Genomic DNA, 19,712 nt, shown 5'->3' on the forward strand with positions numbered 1-19,712 from the left:
GGGAGGCAGGGAGGGGAGAGGCCTGACAGCCTCGCGCGCAGGGGGACGGCTCAGACCACAACGCGTTTTATTTACATTGTACACCTCGAGAGAAGACGCTTAAATAAATCTGCAAAGAATCGAGCATCTCTGAGAGAATAAGTTACTGGCCACCGCTGGGCCACCACAGCTCCCACAAACACCACAGGTGGCAGGGAGGGGGTCCCCAGAGTGACAGTCCATGATTCCTGGCACTGCACGGCAGCCCTGTGCCGCTCTGTGTGCCAGGAGAGCAGTCCGGAGGCTGTGCTGCAGACAGGCCCCAACAGCTAAAACACAGCAGGTAAAAAACCGGAGGAGTCCGGTGCGCGCCAGCTGCCCGTCCAGCAGCAGCAATTCCCTTTTGGCACAGGGGCTCAGTGGTGGCAGCAGCTGTAGAAATAGGGACTGTTCCTCTGGCCCAGGTTGACACCCTTGTCCTCTGGAAGAGAGCAGGAGCAGCAGGCTGCTGGCACGTCCACGCCACCAAAGCTGCTGGTCCCAGGCGTGGGCCCTGGCAGGTCCCATGGAGAGGGTTTGGTGCCCCGTGGAGAAGCGGCGAGGTTCAGGGTCATGGCACAGCTCACACAGCACGGCCCAGCCCAGGGCGGGAGGCACAGCCAGGCTGAGCATGCCTGGGCAGGGCTGGTGCAGAGCTGAGCCAGTCCTGCAGCCCAGCAAGGCTCCTGGCTCCCGGCTGCCAAATGCCACCATGAGGCAGCTGAGCCTGGCCTGAGCAGGCATGAGGATGCTGTGATGGAACTCAGACTCCATGAGACAAACCCTGGCACAGAGCCACAGCAGCCCCCAAGGAAAACCTTGTCAGACCCTCACAGCTCATGCTCTGCACCCAGAAGTACAGGGTAGGGTGCCTGGGAAGGAACAGGTCCTGCCTACTCACCTGTCATCACCTGGAAGGCGGAGAAGTTGACATAGTCCTCGGCGACCTTTTGGAACAGCTCATCTGGGGGGCGAGGAGGAATGGCAGCTGTGGGTGCCCCCCTGCCAGGCAGAGCCCCCAGCCCTGCTCAGCCAGGACACGGCCCCAGCAAGGAGCTACTCACCCACGCTCTGGCCTGTTTTACTGGAGGTCTCAAAGAGGTCTGCTTTGATCTCTGAAATAAGGGCCCAGGTTGGCACTTGCTGCACGGGCTCATCTGCCCCCAGTGTCACCCCTTGGGCACAGCTGCTGACAGCGAGCTGGCAGGGACCCAGGGCAGGGCTCCCAGCCCCTTGGCCCAGCTGGCCACGTGCCTGCCCATGTCAGGACATGCTGTGCCCAGGGAGGTCCCTGGCAGAGCTGGTGCCTCACCATACAGGGAGCCCAGGTGCCATCGGATCTGCTGTGGGCACGGCAAGGGCAGAGCTCCTCAAGCTCCTCAGGTGGTCGCAGCAGCTCAATCCTCCCTCTCTCCCCACCCACTCAATGAGCCCGGGAAGGGCCAGCACTGGCCGTACCATCAGCGTAGTCCTGCACATCGTGGAAGTCAACCCCCCGCTTCCTCCTGTCCTCCTCCAGCAGGTCGCTCTTGGTGCCACACAGGTAGATCCGGCAGCCCTGCAGCAGGAAAAGGGTTGGGAGGGGTGTGCCCACGTCCCCTCCACCAGCGCCCCTTGTCCTGTGGGGAGGCTTCACAGCCCCCGGGTCCCCCGTACCTCCTCACAGTTCTGCAGCTCGTTCACCCAGAACTTGGCTCGCTGGAAACTGCCGCTGTCGGTGAGATCTGGGGAGAGGAATCGGGGTCTGCTGACACTGCTCCTCAGTGCCCGACCCACCGGTGTCACCACCACCCCGGCCCGGGCCCTTTGCAGCCACCAGCTCCTTCCCTTTCCCATTCTCCGTGCCCTTACCGTAGCAGACGACGGCAGCCCGGGCTCCCCGGTAGTAGATGCGGCTCATGGCCTCATAGCGCTCCGAGCCCGCCGTGTCCTGGGGGCGACAGGGAAGCGCCCGGCAGGTGACGGGGGGTCGGAGGGTCTCAGGGTCAGGGGGTGGCCACGGATGTCAGCGGGCCGCTGGCACGGCCCTCGCCCCTGCACTTACCCAGATGCCCAGCGTCACCGTCTGGTCCCCCACGGTCATCACCTTGGCCACAAAAGCGGCTCCGATCGTCTGGAAGCGAAGCAAGAGGAGCGGTGGGAACCGGCCCGGGGATGCGGGGGCACCTGGCCTGGGAACACGGTGTAAACCGGCGCAGGGACACGGAGGAATTCATCCCGGGGCGTGCGGAAAGAGGGTGAGGAAACGAGGGGACCGACCCGCGGGCGCGGGAGGGATGCGGCGGGTCCCAGCCCGGACACGGGGGGAACAACGCGAGGGGACGCGGTGCCAGAGCCGTGGGTGGCCGCATCCCGGGGACACGGCGCGGAAACGGGGTGACCACGCACGGCAGGATGCGGGGGTGCCACGCGAGGGGGCTCATCCCGGGGAGGCGAGGGAGACGCGGGGGGCGCCATCCCGGGGGCGGGGTGCAGCAGCGCGGGGCCGCGAGGTGCCGGTGTGCCACTCACGTTCTGGTAGGGCCCGGCGCGGAAGCGGCCGTGGGCGCAGCGCTCCACGAGGCTGCTCTTGCCCACCCCCTCCTGCCCCAGCAGCACCACCTTGGCGTCCACCCGCCGCCCGCTCATCCTCGCGCCGCCGCCGCCGCGGGGCGGGGCCGCACCGGGCGGGGCGGGGCCGGAACCGAGCGGGGCGGGGCCGGAAGCGGGCGGGGCGTGCCGGAAGTGCGAGGGGCGGGGCGGAAGCGCGCGGCGGGGCGGGGCGGGGCGCGCGGGCCGCATGGCGGCCGCCCAGCAGGCGCGGGCCTGAGCGGCGGCCCCATGGGGAAATACTGCGCCAGCCTGGGCGTCCTCAAGGGGCCCTGGGACCAGGTGTTCGCCGCCTTCTGGCAGCGCTACCCCAACCCCTACAGGTGCGCCGGGGCCCTCCCCGCCCCCCTGTCCCGCCTGGGATTGGTGCCGCCGCCCGTGCTCAGCCCAGCCCTTTCCCCGGGGGTCCCGCGGGCTCCAGCCGGCGGGGATGGGTGTCCCGCACCCCAAGCGCCCAGCGGGCAGTTGGTTCCTCCCTGCCTGCCTTAATCCTTCAGTTCCTGACGATTCCCACCCCCGGGGGAGAGTCGGCGAGGAGCAGGGCGTGATGTTTTCTTCCCCATTTTAGCAAACATGTCCTGACCGAGGACATCGTGCACCGGGAGGTGACGCCGGACCACAAGCTGCTCTCTCGGCGGCTCCTGACCAAGACCAACCGGATGCCGCGCTGGGCAGAGCGCTTCTTCCCAGCCAATGTCGCCCACTCCGTCTACATCCTGGAGGACTCTATCGTGGACCCCAAGAACCGAACCATGACCACATTCACCTGGAACATCAACCACGCTCGTCTCATGGTAGGCGCTGCTGCTGGGCGGGCGTGTGGGGGGGTGGAGGGGACCCAGCGGTGCCCACGGCCGGGCTGTGCCTCGTGCAGGTGGTGGAGGAGCGCTGCGAGTACCGGGTGAACCCCGAGAACAGCAACTGGACCGAGGTCAAGCGGGAAGCCTGGGTGTCTTCCAGCCTGTTTGGCGTCTCGCGGGCCATCCAGGTGAGCTCAAGCAGTAGAGCTCCTGCTCGCCCCCGCTCTACCCTTTCCTTGTGCTGGTTTTTACACCCTTTCCCGTTGTTCCCCCCCCCCCCATCACGAGCTCTTGAGGCACCCAGACCCATCACTGTGACTTTTCAAGCTGGGACAAAGCCCCAGGGGCTGCGGGTGACAGGGCTCGCACCTTCACTGCCTTTTCTCTTGCAGGAGTTTGGTCTGGCCAGGTTCAAAAGCAACGTGACCAAGAGCACTAAGGGATTTGAATATGTGCTAGCAAAAATGCAAGGTGGGCACCAAGGGCAGGCTGGGGCTGACCGGGATGGGTCTCTTGGAGTTAGAGGTCACTCTGGGAACACTCCAGTCCATGGGCAGGTTGTTGCTTGAACTCATCTGACTGTGAAATCCTCACCCCTTGCCTTTGCCCTGTGTCTTGGCACTGCCTGCTCTTCCCGAGTGGATCAGGCCAGCAGTGATTGCAGGGCCGGGCAAGGGTGGGGTGCAGGCAGGAGGGGGTGGAACATGGCCACGGTCACGTGCCTGTGGTTCCCCTTTGCGACGTGCCCCGACGTGCCGCGGTCAGGAACGCCGGGCTCATCTTCCTCCCTGCGTGGGGACGTGCCTCGGTGGCAGGGCCGGTCTAGCCAGCACTCCTGTGGGGTTAACAGCTTCCATGTTGTAGGAGAAGCTCCATCCAAAACACTGGTGGAGACAGCCAAGGAAGCGACCGAGAAAGCCAAGGAAACAGCTCTGGCTGCTACGGAGAAAGCCAAGGACCTGGCGAGCAAGGCAGCCACCAAGAAGAAGCAGTACGTGTGAGGGGCCAGCTGCACCAGGACAGATAGGAGACTCCTTAGATTTTATATTTTTAAAGAAACTGTATAAGTCTGACAATCAGCTGCTGCTTGACCCTTTCTGAGATGTAATTATCATTAAAGAATCTACTCCCACCTCTGATTTGGCTGAGGCTGGCCTGGCTGGAGCAGAGCCCAGCGCTGCTCTCCACTCTGGGGGTCCAGCCCTCTGTAGGGAAGACACAGGCCAGGGTTTTACCAAGTGCCTTTACTATAAAAGTGTCGGGTCTGTACAAGAGAGCGGGGTGGCTGCAGGAGCATGAAGGCAGGTTGCTTAATGCACTCGTTTCCCCTTCCTGGCTCTCCAGGGGCAGGAGAGCCTTCCTGCAGTCGTGTCTGCAGTGGGCAGCAGCGCCCCATACCCACGCCAGGCAGCCCCCAGACTGCCCGTGGGTGCACAGGGGGAGGCAGGAGGGTGTCCTCAGCGACAGCCGGGCCTTCTTCCAGCACCTCTTCCAGTGCCTTGTGCACAGCAGGTGCCACAGCACAGTCCAGCCCCATGCACCCAGTGCCACAGCCAGTGCCACCCAGCTGTGGGGGGGCAAAGCTGGACTCTCGTCCCCATCTGTGGCCCCTTAGGCTGGCAGCTGTGATGAGGCTGGCTGGGGCTGGGTTCCCAGCAGGAAGGAGGCAGGCAGGCAGGGCAGGGAAGGCAGCAGGCACCGTCAGGATGCGGGGCTCTGGGGGCTGGAGTAGCTGTGGTCCCTCCCGGTGCCAAAGCTGGGCAGCAGGTTCCCTCTGAACACCACACCATCCACCTCTACCTCGGCATCCTCTGGGCACGGGGGAAGGCCGGGTCAGGCCCTTGGCTGCTTTCCCTCCCTGCCCACCCTCGTTCTTTCTTTCCCCTTTCTTACCTTCCTCGGAGGGCTCTGAGAGCCGGGACGAGTCCAGGCTGTCGGCCCGTGCCCGTTCCCCATCAGCGGGCAAGAGCAGCGATTCCAGCCGCCGCTGCAGGCTCCGCTGCCGGTCCCGCAGCCGGTCCTTGGCCCTTCGTGCCCTCAGTTCCTGCTCCTCCAGCCTCTGTGGGGACCCGGTGAGCCATGAGCGGGGGCCGAGCTGGGCAGCCCTGTTGCCACACAGAGACCTCCCGAGCGATGCCGGTGCCACCACCCCCCCTCACCTGGATGTGAAGCCGGGCACGGTGCAGGAGGCTCAGCGTGGTGGAACGGGACGGCCCCGCGCCCACCGGTACCTGCTGCTTCAGCCGCTCCAGGCAGCACCGGAGCTGCGCTCTCCTGCGGCCGGGCAGGGGAGGGGAGCAACACGGGGGTCAGCCGCGGAGAGGAGGCAGGCGCTTTGCCACCCCCTGCCCCGCCGCTCTCCCCGCACGCCCCCCCGTACCTGTGCTTCTCCAGCGCGTTGTGCACCGACCTGCGGAAGAGACACGGGTGATCAGCACCGCCGCCACCGACCGCCGCCACCGTCCGTCCACCCACCCACTCGCCCACCGCTCACCTGACGCTGCCCACGGCCCGGCGCGACGGCGCAGGGCAGAGCGCGGCGTAGCCGTGCTCGGCCTCGGCCAGGCCGAGCGGGTGCCGGTGCTGGCGGTGCTCCAGGAACTCGGCCGCCTGCAGCAGCACCTGGATGCTGGTGGCCGCGGGCTCCATGGCGGGAGGGTGGGGGGGCCGCGAGCCGCGCGCTCATTGGCTGCGGGGCGCCCCGCGCCGCTTACGTCACCCCGGCGGGCAAACAAATTCAGGCGGGAAAGCGCGTGCTTCAAATTTGAATCGGCGGGAGGGGAACGGCGCGGGCCACGCCCCCCCCGGCGCCAGGCCACGCCTCCCGAGCTGGTGTCAAGCAATTGTCAACCTCAGGGCCACGCCCAAAACGGCCACGCCCCCGGGAAAGGTGCGCCCGCCCACGTGCGCGCCCGTGTCCGCCCGTGCGAGCCGGCCGGGAGCGCGCACGCCCTGCTGCCCCCAGCCCCTCATCCCCCGCCCCACCGAGCCCACGCGTGTCCCCACACCGCCCACCAGCCCGCCGGGGATCGCCGCGGCCCAGCGCCACACGGCCCAGACAGACGGGTTTATCTCTTTATTAAAATCCATCGGGTGGAGGCGATAGGGAGGGAAGGGGAGCGCCGGGCCCCAGCTCCCGGGCACGGCACGGCACGGCACGGGCGGCCCCGGGGCACCCGCTGTCATGTGAGGGCTGTTTGCACCTTCTCAGGCCAGGCCCCGGGGGGAGACTCTGCCCCGGGCCCAACAGCAGCCAAAGTTCACCTGAAAAAAAACCACCACGAAGCACATTTCCAGCCGGGGGGCAGGTGCACGGCGGCAGCAGGCAGCTCACCCAAAGCAGAGCAGTCCATGGTGCACCAGGAGAGGCGGTCCTGCGCCCACCATCACTCCGCACGGACTGCCACCGTGTGTGGGGTCCTGCCCCTGTGCATCGGGGGGGAAGCCTAACACCAGGTGGGGGGGTCCTGCCGCCAAGCCCACCAAGCTCTGAGGAGAGTCACGGGGCCGAGGTGCTGCCCGGCAGCCCCGGAGTGGCCCTGGGCACCCAGCTGTGCGGCCTCCTAAGATGCAGGTTTGGCAGAAGGGCTCTCACTGGCTCCGGGCACAGCGGGATGTGGGCGGGAGGTGTGTGCTGTAGCAGTGGGCGCAGACACGTACGGGTTTGGCCTGGCCATAGTAGGGCAGCACTGCGGTGTTCGGTGAGCAGCGGGCACAGAAGATCTGCCGAGAGGCCAGAGAGGGGCTGAGCAGAGCCGGGTCTCTCGGGGGTCCCACATGCCCCATCCCAACCCCGTCCTACCTTCCCGCAGCTGCGGCAGTGGTGCCGGCGGCGCAGCAGGGTGAAGGGCGAGCGGCAGGCAGAGCACTGGCTGCATGTGCTGTCGGGCACCCACTCGGGCAGGTGGCGGGCACCTGCTGGGCAAAACACGTCGGTAAAAGCCCCTCAGCCTGGCTCCCCTCACAGCCAGACCCCCTAAGGCAGGATGGGGCAGGATCAGCCCCAGCCTCACACCCTGCCCCAGAGCCACAGCACCTGGGCAGCCCCTCACCTGCCCTCCGGAGCCTGGCAGCCTCTGCAGGCCTGGAGCACAGTGGGCAGTCAGCCACGCGAGGAGCATCTGTCCCACAGGAGTCACCATCTTTCTCTTCTGCGGGGACAAGGGTCCAACCAAGCTGAAGCTGGGCGGGCACGATGGCCACGTTTTTCCCAAGCCTAGGGCTGTGGCCTTGCTTCACCAGGGATGGGCGATGGGCAGGGCAGAGAGGAGCAGTCCCCCATGTCCCTGGGGATTACTCACTGCTGTAATTCTGCTCCTCCGAGGGCTCCGCCTGCGAGCACACGATCTTGAAGACCGTTTTCAAGATGCTTCGCATGTCACTGGCAAAGTTGGTCTGGAGCTGATCAGCCACCCCTGCACCAGGAGGGTGGGGGGTCAGGGTGCTGGGGGGATCAGGGTGCTGGGGGGTTGGCTTGGGGGTCACTCACCCGAGATGCAGACGAAGAGGGTGTGCAGCATGTCCTTGGTGCTGCTGTAGCGGGAGCGCAGCTCCGAGCAGCGGGCACCTGGGGTGGCATTGACCCCCATCCCTGGGCCGCTCCCAAGGGGCTGGGGACTGCGCAGGGCGGAGGTGACCATTACGCCAGGGATGGTATGAGATGTGCCATCTTGGCCCTGTTCCCTGCCCACCGCACACCCCTGCTGCCAATCGGTGCCCAGGTCGTCCACTGCACTGGGGGGTCCCAGTCGTGTCGTGCAGGTGGGGAGTGGCTGGGTGGCATTAGGGACCTCCAGAAGACTGAAGGGAGCAGGAGGGTCCACACTGGGCACATCTGCCCCCCCAGCTGCGGGGGCATCTGGACTGCAGGGATCCTCCTGTTCGGCTGTGCACAGGCTCCTCTCCAGCAGGCAGAGCTCCTCTGCTGACAGCACCCACAACAGGTCCCTGCGGTGAGGGGTTGGCATCAGCCCCATGCACGGCCCCATTGCTTCCCCACAGCCCCGCCCATCACCCCTCACTGCACACCTGATCTTCTTCAGGAGGCTGTAGAAGGGGCTGAAGACCCGGGACATCTCCTCAGGGCTCCGCTCCAGGCTGAGGGGACCCTCGGGGTAGATGAGGAGACCGCTGTGAGGAGACAGAGCCCAGCTCATGTCAGGGGCTGGTACAGGGCAGGGGACATATCCCCTTCTCCAGGGGCTGCACCCACCTGATAATGGCCAGGCGAGGGATGGTGAACATCAGCAGTGGTTCATAGCCATCAATCATCTCCTGGGTCAGGTAGCCCAGGTGCAGGGCTCTGGGGACACACAGACACCCTTACAGTGGATCTGAGCCTAGGGATGCTGCCCATCCTTGGGGCTGGAGTCCCTGCAGCCCCCACCTGACACACAGTGCCCCTCACTCACCTCTCCACTGTCTCACAGAAGAGCACGATGATCTCCTGCTGCCTGTAGATCTCATCAGGAGACTTCACTGCCACCAGCGAGGACACGTAGCTGGAGAGATGGGGAGACTGTGAGGCCCCTACAGTCCTGGCACAGCCCACCGTGACCCCAGCACCCTACCCCTGCCCCTTACCTCAGCTCAAACTCTGCAAATAGCCGGTCAAATTGGATGAGCACAGCCCGGACAGGCTCTGGGTAGGAGTTGGGTTGGCTCAGGCTTTGCTCCCGCAGCACTGTGCGGACCAGCTCCAGGCTGCACAGCAGATTCCTGGCCTGGGGCCGCAGCTGTGCCCCATCTGACTCCTCCATCTCCAGGAAGGTCCCAGCCAGGAGGCACTGCCGGGAAAGGCACTGTCAGCAGCCAGCACCAAAGGCAATGCCTAACCCCAGGGTCAGCTCACGGTGGGGTGCCCATCGCCCCGGGCTCACCTCGGCAGCAAACAGCATGTGGTTCCCCAAGTTGTCCACCAAGAGCTCCTCGGGGAACTTGACCAGGTAGTCACGGCTGTGCCGCTGCGTGGGGATGCACTCCTCCATGATCCGCTCCAGGACGGCCAGCAGGTGAGCCTGGGAACGGCAGGGGTGTCACCCGCGGCTTCCCGGGGGGACGGAGTCACGGCGGGGTCCGGGCTGCCCCCGTACCTGGCTGAGGTGGAGCTGGTTGAGGAGCAGCAGGTACTGCTGCGGATCCAGTTCGGCATCCAGCCCGTTGATCTCGGCCACCACCCGTGTCACCCTCTCGTCGGCAAAGAAGAACTGGGAGAGCAGGCGTGGGTCGGAGCGCTGCGGGAAGAGCGGGGGGGTGATGGTGGAGGCACCCCGCATCTGCATGTGCTGCTTCAGCGGGATCCCAAAACTCCCATTCCCACAGTCGCAGAGGGATCGGACCCCACGGGTCCACAAACACATTCGGGCAGGTACGTGGGACCTCCCACGGCAGTTTTGGCTCCTCCCGGGGAGCGCCGCCCTCCCCACCCACCCGTGCCTCAGTTTCCCCGGGGCCAGAGCAGGATGAACAAGCTCAGCCGCATCCCGGCAGCTTTGGCACCGATCCGTGCGTGGCTCTAAACACCGGGAAAGGTCCTCCGGAGTCCCCCCGCTTCCTCCTCCCGCTCCACCACGGGGGACCCCGGCCGCCCCCACTGCTCCCGCGATCGCCGGAGCTCCTGGATCGCCCCGACGGGGGAGGTCCGGGGGCTCCGCCGGTCCCGGGCGCAGGGAGGGCGGCCCGGTGTGCACCCCCCGGTCTCACCTTGGGTCGGCGGAGCCATCGGCGGAGGGCAGCGGGCAGCATGGCGCGTCCCGCAGCTCTGCCGCCGCCCGGCTCCCCGCGCCCGCCGCTCGCCGACGGGGCGGGTCGGCACCGGGCACCGCCCGGGGGCGGATCGGAGCGGTGTCCGCCCAGTCCCGGCACCGGGACGACCCGTCTGCTCCTCGACGGACCGGTTCTCTGTGATGGGAAGGGTGAGGGTGCGTCTGCCGTGGGGGTTTCACCACCGGCTATTCCTTCCCGGTCTTGGTTCCCGTCTCAAATTCCCGACTGCATCCCCGGCTACCCTCCCCCGTTTCCTCTCTCCCCGCACCCCAGCCTTCCAGGGACGGCGACACACCTCAGCGCTTCCCACAGCCGAGCATTCCCGGAGTGATTTGGAACACCGGGAGAAGCACCCGCAGGCATCTTCACTGTGCAGGGCGTGGAGTGCGGAGCGGGGTAATGCAGTGGGAAGGGGGTAAAGTGACCCCCTCGGTGGGACAAAGAGGAACCAAGTGGCCAAGAAGAGGTGCCAGGGGGTACTCGGGGTGTTGGCCACGGCAAACCACCCCAGCTGTGCCAAAGGACGTGTTTGCTCCAGACCTGGCACCTCTGGCCACAGGATGTGGGTACTGATAATTCAGGTGGCTGAAAGCCTAATGGGGTGGATTCATTGGTAAAGAATCCGTGGAGGATGGTTGAACAAACACGGCAGTGGCACGTCCTCGGCTTCAGGAAGTCCCTGAGTCATGGCAGTGCCCAGGCTGCGCCAGACGGGTGCAGGTGTGGGACTGGCCCCGGTGTTGGGGTTCCCTGTGTACCCCACAGACTCCGGCTCTGTTTTCAGCCATGTCCTGGTTCCCATGGATGGGGATCCCTGAGCACACAGTGAGACTGGAGCCCTGCTTGTCCCACAGGTCCACGCAGATCTGGGCACACAATAAAAAATAATAAAGCTATTAGAGAGTGTCCAAAGGAGGCTGCAAAGAGTCTAGAGGGGATGTCCGATGAAAAGCTGCTGAAGTCCCCTGGTCTGTTCAGTCTGGAGAAGAGGAGACTGAGGAGAGACCTCATTATGGGCTGCAGCTTCCTCAGGAGGGGCAGCCGAGGGCAGCTCCAATCTCTGCTCTCTGTGATAGTAACAGGACATGAGGGAATGGCTAGAGCTGTGTCAGGGGAAGTTTAGGCTGAATATTAGGAAAAGGTTCTTTGCCCAGAGGGTGGTCAGGCACTGAACAAGCTCCCCAGGGAAGTCATCATGGCCCCAAGGCTGACAGAGCTCCAGGAGCATTTGGACAATGCTCTCAGTCACAGGGTGAGATTCTTGGGGTTGTCCTGTGCAGGGCCAAGAATCACAGAATCATAGAATAGTTTGGAAATGACCTTCAAGATCATCTCGTTCCATCCCACTGCCATGCACAGGGACACCTTTCTCTAGACCAGGCCGCTCCAAACCCTGTCCAGCCTGGCCTTGAACACCTCCAGGGATGGGGCAGCCACAGCTTCTCTGGGCAACCGGGGTGCATCACCACCCTCACAGGGAAGACTTTTTTCCTAATATCTAATCTAATCCTGCTCCCTTTCAGTGTGAGCTGCACTCTGGTGATCCAGCGGGGGATACGATCGCGATGCGGCCCCGATCTCCATCGAGGCCCCGGCGCCTTGAGGGCCCGCGGGAGCCTCGGGGAGCGGGGCCGGATTCGAACTCGCGGCGCTGCCGCCACTCCCCCTGTCCGCCAGGGGGCGCAGCGCCCGCCCTCTCGCAAGATGGCGGCGGCGGCTTCACCTCCCCGAGCGTTTCCCCCCTCCCTCCCTCCCTCCTTCCCGCGGGCAGGGGCCGGACGGGCCGCGCCGCCATATTGGCTGTTGTCCTGGCTGCGGCGGGCTCGCCATGACTCGCCGGCGGAACAAGGCGGCAACGGCGGCAACGGCGACGGCAGCGGCGGCAGGTGGCTCCGGGCCTCGCCGTGACAGGATGGCCGGTCCCGACGTCGGGCCTCCCCCGCCGCCGCCACCACCGGAACCGCCCGCCCCGCCTGAGGTGGCGGCGGCGGCGGGCAGCGGCGGGGAGTCGGGCAGAGGCAGCGCGCAGGTACCGGGGTAGCGCTGCGGCGGGCACGGGGCTGGCTCCGAGCGGGGTTCAGCCTGGGCGGGGATGGAGCCCTGCCCCTTGCACCCCCATCCCCCCGGGCCCTGCCCCATCCCCGCCCCGACCCCCGACTCGGAGCATCCCTGCGGATGGAGCTCGGAGCGTTCCCAGAGCGCCCCGCGGGAGGGCCCAGCCCTGCCACAGCCCTGCCACTGGGCGATGGCAGGTGGCTCCAGCATCCTCATTCGGCGCGCTTCTCTCTGCTGGACACACCTGGCTGCCGCCACCTGCTCCGGGTTGTGGGCAGGGAGGCGGGGGTGGGCGCCGCGTGTGGATGTGCTCGGCGGATTGGGGACAGCCGTGGTGTCACCAGCCGTGGTGTCACCCGCCATGCTAGCTGTGTCAGCTGGCACACGGGGTGGCCCGGTTGCTCCCCTCCTCGCCGTGGGTGGGCAGGGGGCCTGTGCCCTCACTCTGCTCTCCTTGGCCTCTGACCTTTGCTTCACCTTGAGGCTGCAGACGCCATCTGTTTGGCAGCAGCAGTTCAATGCACGGCTCATTGTGGCAGGGCCCCGCTGCGCCGGCAGACAATGGGGGCCCCCTCGCCCGCGCCACGCCGGGCTCGTCACGGCTGTCAGGGCTCCAGTGAGCCCGAGGGATGCAGCCCGGCTCCTGCAGGGAAGCCCCAACCTGGCTGTGCCTGTGCGGGGAGAGCGTGAAGCAGCACGGGGGGCTGCACCCCACCCTGGCGCATCAGCACCGCTGGCTGTGCAGAACAAAGAGGCGGGAGAGAGGGCTTGGGGCTCTTGGGTGACACAGTGGGGGCATCTTTGATGGGCGAGGAGGGAGAGCTGAGGCTGTCGGACCCACCCTTCATATCCCTGTGTGGGATTTCAGTTGGTCTTGCTGTGCCATGCAAGTACCCTCAGACTCACTGTACCAGAGGTGATGGTGGGAGGTGCTGATGGTTTCCCAGCCTTGCTTGGTGGCAAGGCTGGCTCTTTGGCATGCTGTAATCTTCCCAGAAGTCCAAACACTCCCAAGCTAGCACATGGCAGGTTGGCAGCAGCTGGTCAGCCTGAGGCTGCTCTGCTCCAGTGGGAGAAGGTGTAATACCACATGTAGCCTGTAAGAATTTTCTTGGTTTGGTGTCAGCATCCTGAGGTCTCCTTCACTGTCTCGTCTGCCCCACATCTGCGCCGGATCACACCTGGGTGACTCACAGTCTGTGTGTCCTTCCTTAGGTGCTGCCCACCACCAACCAGTCTGTGCAGACGTGCTGCCTGCTCTGTCACCGGGAGCGCAAGGACTGGGGAGGGCCGTCCCACAATGGGCTGGTTTCCCCAGGCGAGAGGCTGCCACCAGACTTCGTGCCAACGCTCGTGCAGAACCTCCTGGGAGAAATGCCACTGTGGATCTGCCAGAGCTGCCGGAAGAGCGTGGAGGAGGAAGAGCGACGGGCGGTGCAGGAGCAGGCCCTGGCGGTACGTGGTTACGGTGCTGGGGTTTGAAAGCTGGGGCTGTAGCTGTAGGAATAGGGCACTGACCAACCTGTGGCACTGACTGGGTGTGTGGGTCCCATCCTCATTCTGAGCTGAGTGTCCCAGACATCCCAGCCTTCACCTCCCTGCCCAGGGCTGCCTCTAGCTCAGCAGGGACAGGCCCTGTTGGGGCAGTGTGTGGTGCTGTGGAGGCTCATCCAGCAGCTCGCCGTGGCTTGGAGCTGCCAGGCTGGCAAGGCTGACAGTGCCACTGCTTTCCTGCCAGCCCCGCTCTGCTGCGCGTTGTGCCGCGTCCCCCAGCCCCAGGGCTGCTCCCTTCATGACGCAGAGAGAGGCAGCGGCTGCCAGGGCAAGTGCCTGCCTGTGCATGGGACTCGGGTAGAGGAGCTGGCTTCTGCCTGGCTTTATTTAACCCTGCCCTGGTGTGAGTGGGACCAGCACAGGCGTGTGGCCCTTGGCATGGCCCAGCCTCTGTGAGCCAGGCTGTGTTGGTGTTGGATGGAGGTGGTGTTTGTCACTCCCAAGACAATGATAAAAATGGTTCACATCAGCTGAGCCCCTGCTGCAATGGAGGGAGTCTTGGTGCTGACACCTGAGGGCCAAGGGTGTTCCCTCAGCCACTTCATTCTGTGTTTCCTTTGATAGGTCTCATTATCCCACACATCCTGCAAGTCGCAGTCTTGTGGGGGTGGCTCACACTCCTCTTCCTCCTCCTCCTCGTCTTCTTCCTCCTCGTGCCATGGGAACTCAGGGGACTGGGACCCCAGCTCGTTTTTGTCTGCTCACAAGCTCTCGGGCCTCTGGAACTCGCAGCACACCAACGGGACCATGCAGGGCAGCCCCCTTGGCACTCCCCCAGCTGCACTAGGTGAGCTGAAGCCGGCTATGGGGTTGAACAGAGCTTTCTGCCCAGTTCTTGTTTTAAGTGGCTACCTAGTGGGCAAGGGTGGGCAGGCTGGGCCTCTGAATGTCAGTACCAGCAGCATATTGGGCCCCTTGGAAAAAGGCACAGGGTGCTGGGATTCAGCCCCAGCTCTGCTTTCCTCCCAGGCGACAAGCTCCCCAGCTTTGCTCTGTTTCCGGAGTGCACCAGCCAGGTGTCGGCCACGGCGCCAGGGCTGAAGGCCTGTCCCTACAGCCACACGGCCTCTGCCACCTCCAGCAACGCCACACCGGGCTCGCCTCTGCCTACCTCACTCGACTTCTGCAAGACACTGCCGAAGCAGTTCAAAAGCTTGTGCCGGAGGGCCACCCCGCCAGGTACGTGCCCAGGGACAGCACCGGCCACAGCCTCCCGGCCTGCTGCTCCAGAGCCTTTCCTCTTGCCCTGTTCTCCTTGGGGCAGGGCTGGATCCTCTGGGGGAGGCACACTGATCCCAAGGCCCTTTGTGAGTAGGGATGGCTTCTATCCCAAGCACTCTGATGTCTGGGAGGAGAATCAGCTTGTGCAAAGGTGGTGGGTGGCTCTGAGCATGGCCTTGATCTGTGTAGTACAGCCAGCGTCTGACTGTCTCTGCTCCTGCCTCTCTGCAGGTGAGGCCTTCCACTCCTCAGAGCATCATCAGCACTCCGACCTCACTGCTCCTCCCAACAGTCCCACCGGCCTCCCCTCCCAGCCACCGGCGCTGATCCCCTCCAAGCAGACACCTCCCCATCCGGGGCCCTTCAGCTCCCCACCGCACATCCCGCTGGGCACCTCCTCGCAGGCCGCGCTCTTCCCTGCTCCCAGCGCGCAGGCGGCGGCCCCCAAGCCGGTGTCCGAGTCCCCTCCGGCCAGCGCGGCCTCACACAGCCCAGGGCCGTGCAAGAGCCCTCACTTGCCCCCTGCCAACGTGCCGCTGCTGAAGATGCCGCCGCCGCTGTCGGGCTGTGCCCATCCCTGCAACGGGCACTGCAGCACTTCACTCATCCCTCCTCCTGCCTCCCACCAGCTGCCCAGCACGAACAGGTGAGTAGAGGAACCCTGCCTGCTTCCAGCCTCCTTGCGGGGCCACATGCCTTTTCTGCCATCCTTCACCATGGATGCACTTCTCCCTGTGGAGGGACTGACTGCCCTGGCATGGTGGTGCAGGAAGCTGCTGAATTTGTGGGCCAATTCCACTGCTGCAGACCAAAGGTGAAGCTCTTTCTCTCCCAGCACATGTTCCTCCTGCGGTTGTCCTTTGGTTCTGTGGTGCAGAAGAGGCTGTGCTTCTCCTCCAGCTAAAACACCCAAAGGAACACCCTGATCAACCTGCAGTTGGCCAACAGGACCTATATCAGTGAGACCTGTCAGGCAGCTGTGGCACTGAGCAAAGGTCCTCGAGAAGATGAAGCCTGTGGACTTGTTCTGCTCACCTGTTTCTCCAGCCCTCTCTGGGCTGCTCGTGCCCTGGAAGAGAGCAGATTGGTTCCTCTCTGCTAATTAGCTTTCTGTGGAGAGCCAGTCGGGTCCTGAGCTGGATCTTGAGGAATGATGCTGTGGGCTGTGCCCTGCCCTCCCTGTCTCTGAGCTGGGTAGCCTGTGCCTTTCTAAGCTGGTCCTGCCTCACATGGGGATGTCTGGCAGCTGCACAGTCCCAGTGTTCCTCACCTGTGCTACCTGCTACCCCCAGTGAGTACCGTGCCCTGCCCTGCTCCCAGCCCAGGGCCTGGCTCACTGCGGCTCTGCTGCACCAGCCTCCTGCTGGTCAGAGGCCCTAAGGGCTGGGAGTGACAGATTGCTGCTCCTGTGAGCTCCTCAGGCATCTTCCCCAGAAGAGGAGAATGCAGGGGAGGGGGTTTGTCCTGCAGATCCTTCTGCTTGGGCACAAGCTTCCCCAGGAGGGCTGTTCTACATGCATGGGCCAATTTTTGAGATAGCCTGACGCCTGTTCACCTCTCGCCCCTCTCCTCAGGGACCCCTCTTGCAAAGGGCACAAATTCCCAAACGGTACAAGCTGCCACCCGCCACAGCCCTGCGAGGCAGACGAGGGACTCGGGGAGGATGAGGACAGCAGCTCGGAGCGCAGTTCCTGCACCTCCTCCTCCACCAACCAGAAAGATGGGAAGTTCTGTGACTGCTGCTACTGTGAGTTCTTCGGCCACAACGCGGTGAGTGAGGGGCTGGTCTGCTGCCACCCCTGGTCCTTGCTTTGCGTGGGGAGGTATCACTCGGTCCCTGTGCCCAGAGTGGGAGGTGGGCAGGTCTGGCCACAGCTGCTTCCTGCAGGCACGTACATCCCCCACTGCCTTTCTACCCTGCTTCATCAGCCTGCTGGTCCCTTGCTCCCGACTCGCAGCCGCCTGCCCAGCCCCAGGGCTCGGAGCAGCCGGCCAAGCCCCGTGGCTTCACGGTGGAAGAGCTCAGTAGGGCTGTGCTGACTTGTCCCTGAGGCTGCAGGGAAGGGAGTGGCTGGAAGGTCACGAGGGGCTGTTGGGGGAGCCAGGGCTGCCTGCCCCTCATGCTGGCTGGTGCCTGGCTGACAGTGCTTGCCTTCCACAGCCCCCGGCCGCTCCCACGAGCCGCAACTACGCTGAGATCCGAGAGAAGTTGCGTTCTCGCCTCACCAAGAGAAAAGAGGAGCTGCCACAGAAACTTGGACACAACAGCAGCTCAGGAGAGCCCGCTGTGGACCATCGCAATGTGGACGAACTGTTGGACTACATCAACAGCACAGAGCCCAAGCCCTTGAACAGTGCCAAGGCGGCCAAGAGGGCACGGCACAAGCAGAAGAAGAAGGTGAGGCTGGGCAGGGGCTGGGGGTACAGGAGGAGAGCCAGGCAGGGCTGTGCTGCTGGCAGGGCTTTTCCTTCTTTCCCTTGCATCCATTTGGGTTCTTGAGTTCTGTGTCACTCTCATCCAAGGTGGCAGCAGTGCCTGTCCCTATGTAGGACTCTCCCTGCGTCTGTTCCCACAGAGGGTTGCCCAGCCCTCCGGGGTGCTTTGGGCTGCACTATGCACTCCGGTCCATGCCACATTCTGGCACCATGCATCTCTGGTAGGGAGAGGCAGTGCCATGATGGCTCTTTCTGGTATCTGGTGCCCAGAGCAGTGTCAGGTGTGCAGTGTCCAGCTGTTGCAGTGCCCATGGGGGAAATGTGACAGTTTAGGGACTGTGGAAGATGTGGCGTAGCTGTGCTGAGCAGCTGCCCTTGAGTTTGCTGTCAGGCAAAGCTGGAGCAAAGCTCTGTGTCCTGCACCCATGGTTCTGTGGCCCAGCCCAAATGATCCTCATGGCACCTGTATTGCAGGAGAAGGAGAAAGCCCAGCTGGAGGCGGAGGCTCAGAAGCGGGCAGAGCGTGCCCCTGCAGCCAGCCAGGCCAGGGAGCCGGCCGAGGAAAAGCTGCTGGAGTGGCCAGAGCTGGAGCTGGAGCGGGTGAACAGCTTCCTCAGCAGCCGGCTGCAGGAGATCAAGAACACCATCAAGGACTCCATCCGGGCCAGTTTCAGTGTCTACGACCTCAACCTGGATGTCAATGACTTCCCCAAGAAGGCAGCTGTCCTGGAGCAGAAGAACCTGCTCTCCAACCTCAACGGGTCTTCTGACCTGCAGGACATAGACCTGGCGCTGGCCCCGCTCAGCCTGGGCCCTGCCAAGAGCCACACGCTGCTGCGGGGTGAACTGGGCCCCCGATGGGGCGAGGGGCCCGGGGAGCCCCCGCCAGCCCCACCGGCCGAGAACGGCGTGGTGAAACGCCTGAGCGCCGTGCCCAGCCTGTCCCGCATGATCTGGGTGCAGTCCAAGGCTGCGGACTCCGCTGCGGACGGCAGTGGGCTGAGCCAGGAGCCCAAGGAGGGGCCGCAGCCCAAGGGGCCGGAGCCGCCAGAGTCGCTGCCCGCGGGGAGCCGGCAGCGGAAGAACAAGCGGCAGAACGGGCAGGCAAAGAAAGGGGAGGGCGGCACGCCTGTGCCCAGCGGCCAGGCCCGGCTGGAGAGCCCTGGCGTGAAGGGGCAGGTGCTGGGAGCCAAGCACCCTTCCAAGGCCAGTGCCCCGGAGCCACAGCGGGCGAGCGGCTGTGCCGAGCCCGGGGAGAGCGGCAAGGGGCAGCCTTGGGCCTGCAGCAGCGCTGCCAGGGCGGAGAAGGAGAGAAGCAGCGAGTGGAAAGGCCGGAGGGGAGAGGGCAAAGCGGAGCTTCCAGAGCTGGCGCCGCAGCAGCCACCCGCCCTGGGCACCCACCTTGCCCTAGGAGGCTCCCCCCAGCCCAAGGGCAAGAGCAGGAAGAGCCGAAACAAAGTGGAGAAATCCAATACCTCTATCGGTGAGTGCTGGGAGCACCGCCCTCGTGGTGGCCCCTTGCCCAGCTGGCAGCCCCTCCCTGCCTCGCAGCACTGACCCTCTGCTCTGCTTTCCCAGATGATGTGTTCCTGCCCAAGGACCTGGATGGGGCAGAGATGGACGAGACTGACAGAGAAGTGGAGTATTTCAAAAGGTGAGGGGGGAACCATGCCAGGCTAAGCTCTGCCAGCAGGGCTGGAGGCGTGAAGGGGCTGGGAGCTGACTGGGGCTGGGGTCACAGAGGGGCTGGGGGCTGACCGGGGTTATCCTCTCCCTGCCAGGTTCTGCCTAGACTCGGCCAAGCAGACGCGGCAGAAGGTGGCCGTGAACTGGACCAACTTCACCCTGAAGAAAACCACTTCCAGCGCAGCCCAGTGAGGTGCGGAGGGGCCACCCCCCCCACCCACGGCCGCTCGCCTCTCCTCACTGTGCCCCCCGCCTCACCTTGGTGGGGTCCCCTCCTTCGCGGGGGGCCCCGGTGCTCTCCTGCCCCGCGGGGACCCCCGGGGCTCCCTCCATCCTCCTGCCCCTCCCCGCGGGGTGATCCCGGCCGTCCCGTCCCCCTCTCCGCGGGCACACGGCTCCCCGTGCCGCGGGGAAGGACCGTGCTGGACCCAATAAAGAACTTTTTAATTTTTTATTTTATTTAAACCCCGGTGTCTGCTGCTTTCTGCCGCGCCGGGGAAACTGGGGGGTGGGAGAAAGGAGATGTAGAACGCATTCTGCGCAAGTTTGGCCGCCGCGGAGACCCGTCGTGCCGAGTCGCAGCTCCCG

At 64.8% G+C, this 19,712-nt stretch overlaps 5 protein-coding genes across 9 annotated transcripts; 2 read left to right on the top strand and 3 right to left on the bottom strand.

Annotated features, from left to right (window-relative positions):
- Positions 1–44: 44 nt before the first annotated feature.
- RAB24 (RAB24, member RAS oncogene family) lies at positions 45–2,689 on the bottom strand. 2 transcript variants are annotated; one of them, XM_053991454.1, is made up of 8 exons: positions 2,530–2,689; positions 2,063–2,131; positions 1,870–1,948; positions 1,675–1,742; positions 1,477–1,576; positions 1,083–1,133; positions 920–982; positions 45–460 (listed from the first exon to the last, which is right to left on the bottom strand). In XM_053991454.1, exons 1-8 carry the CDS (start codon positions 2,644–2,646, stop codon positions 396–398), a joined length of 612 nt encoding a protein of 203 aa, XP_053847429.1. In that variant the 5' UTR covers positions 2,647–2,689; the 3' UTR covers positions 45–395. The 2 variants fall into 2 exon arrangements, with proteins under 2 accessions (XP_053847429.1, XP_053847428.1); XM_053991453.1 differs by having other exon boundaries at positions 920–1,006.
- Positions 2,690–2,794: 105 nt separating this feature from the next.
- On the top strand, positions 2,795–4,546 carry PRELID1 (PRELI domain containing 1). Its single transcript, XM_053991463.1, has 5 exons — positions 2,795–2,930; positions 3,176–3,401; positions 3,482–3,595; positions 3,800–3,878; positions 4,272–4,546. The coding sequence occupies exons 1-5, from the start codon at positions 2,839–2,841 to the stop codon at positions 4,406–4,408; spliced, it is 648 nt and encodes a 215-aa protein (XP_053847438.1). The 5' UTR covers positions 2,795–2,838; the 3' UTR covers positions 4,409–4,546.
- Positions 4,547–4,647: 101 nt separating this feature from the next.
- Positions 4,648–6,056, bottom strand: MXD3 (MAX dimerization protein 3). Its single transcript, XM_053991464.1, has 5 exons — positions 5,902–6,056; positions 5,788–5,817; positions 5,567–5,681; positions 5,301–5,466; positions 4,648–5,218 (listed from the first exon to the last, which is right to left on the bottom strand). Exons 1-5 carry the CDS (start codon positions 6,054–6,056, stop codon positions 5,109–5,111), a joined length of 576 nt encoding a protein of 191 aa, XP_053847439.1. The 3' UTR covers positions 4,648–5,108.
- Positions 6,057–6,476: 420 nt separating this feature from the next.
- LOC128814848 (lateral signaling target protein 2 homolog) lies at positions 6,477–10,153 on the bottom strand. 4 transcript variants are annotated; one of them, XM_053991127.1, is made up of 12 exons: positions 10,110–10,153; positions 9,500–9,640; positions 9,287–9,424; positions 8,991–9,193; positions 8,819–8,908; positions 8,620–8,709; positions 8,436–8,537; positions 7,897–8,354; positions 7,709–7,822; positions 7,460–7,558; positions 7,210–7,325; positions 6,477–7,152 (listed from the first exon to the last, which is right to left on the bottom strand). In XM_053991127.1, exons 1-12 carry the CDS (start codon positions 10,149–10,151, stop codon positions 6,907–6,909), a joined length of 1,839 nt encoding a protein of 612 aa, XP_053847102.1. In that variant the 5' UTR covers positions 10,152–10,153; the 3' UTR covers positions 6,477–6,906. The 4 variants fall into 4 exon arrangements, with proteins under 4 accessions (XP_053847102.1, XP_053847101.1, XP_053847100.1 ...); XM_053991126.1 differs by lacking the exon at positions 10,110–10,153 and having other exon boundaries at positions 7,210–7,322; positions 9,500–9,725; XM_053991125.1 differs by lacking the exon at positions 10,110–10,153 and having other exon boundaries at positions 9,500–9,725.
- A 1,723-nt stretch (positions 10,154–11,876) lies between these two features.
- Positions 11,877–19,589, top strand: FAM193B (family with sequence similarity 193 member B). Its single transcript, XM_053990872.1, is given in 11 exon segments — positions 11,877–11,906; positions 11,908–12,201; positions 13,443–13,682; positions 14,346–14,568; positions 14,751–14,960; positions 15,234–15,648; positions 16,577–16,772; positions 17,164–17,400; positions 17,913–18,921; positions 19,017–19,092; positions 19,220–19,589. Coding segments are annotated over 11 exon segments (3,027 nt in total). The 3' UTR covers positions 19,317–19,589.
- The last annotated feature ends 123 nt before the right edge of the window (positions 19,590–19,712 follow it).

This window comes from Vidua macroura, chromosome 15 (genome assembly GCF_024509145.1).
Source record: "Vidua macroura isolate BioBank_ID:100142 chromosome 15, ASM2450914v1, whole genome shotgun sequence".
Lineage (NCBI taxonomy): Eukaryota > Metazoa > Chordata > Aves > Passeriformes > Viduidae > Vidua > Vidua macroura.

Excerpts from the sequence above, each read along its gene's own strand:
- PRELID1 (XM_053991463.1), top strand. The coding sequence starts at position 2,839 with ATGGGGAAATACTGCGCCAGCCTGGGCGTCCTCAAGGGGCCCTGGGAC. Across the intron at positions 3,596-3,799 it reads GCGTCTCGCGGGCCATCCAG|GAGTTTGGTCTGGCCAGGTT; the intron begins GTGAGCTCAAGC and ends TTTCTCTTGCAG. Across the intron at positions 3,879-4,271 it reads TGTGCTAGCAAAAATGCAAG|GAGAAGCTCCATCCAAAACA; the intron begins GTGGGCACCAAG and ends TCCATGTTGTAG.
- RAB24 (XM_053991453.1), bottom strand. The coding sequence starts at position 2,646 with ATGAGCGGGCGGCGGGTGGACGCCAAGGTGGTGCTGCTGGGGCAGGAG. Across the intron at positions 1,007-1,082 it reads TAAAACAGGCCAGAGCGTGG|CTGCCATTCCTCCTCGCCCC; the intron begins GTGAGTAGCTCC and ends GGGCACCCACAG. Across the intron at positions 461-919 it reads CGCCTTCCAGGTGATGACAG|AGGACAAGGGTGTCAACCTG; the intron begins GTGAGTAGGCAG and ends GCTCTCTTCCAG.
- LOC128814848 (XM_053991125.1), bottom strand. The coding sequence starts at position 9,688 with ATGCAGATGCGGGGTGCCTCCACCATCACCCCCCCGCTCTTCCCGCAG. Across the intron at positions 9,425-9,499 it reads ACCAGCTCCACCTCAGCCAG|GCTCACCTGCTGGCCGTCCT; the intron begins GTACGGGGGCAG and ends TGCCGTTCCCAG. Across the intron at positions 7,326-7,459 it reads TGCCAGGCTCCGGAGGGCAG|CAGGTGCCCGCCACCTGCCC; the intron begins GTGAGGGGCTGC and ends TGTTTTGCCCAG.
- MXD3 (XM_053991464.1), bottom strand. The coding sequence starts at position 6,056 with ATGGAGCCCGCGGCCACCAGCATCCAGGTGCTGCTGCAGGCGGCCGAG. Across the intron at positions 5,682-5,787 it reads AACGCGCTGGAGAAGCACAG|GAGAGCGCAGCTCCGGTGCT; the intron begins GTACGGGGGGGC and ends GCCCGGCCGCAG. Across the intron at positions 5,219-5,300 it reads CTCAGAGCCCTCCGAGGAAG|AGGATGCCGAGGTAGAGGTG; the intron begins GTAAGAAAGGGG and ends CCCCGTGCCCAG.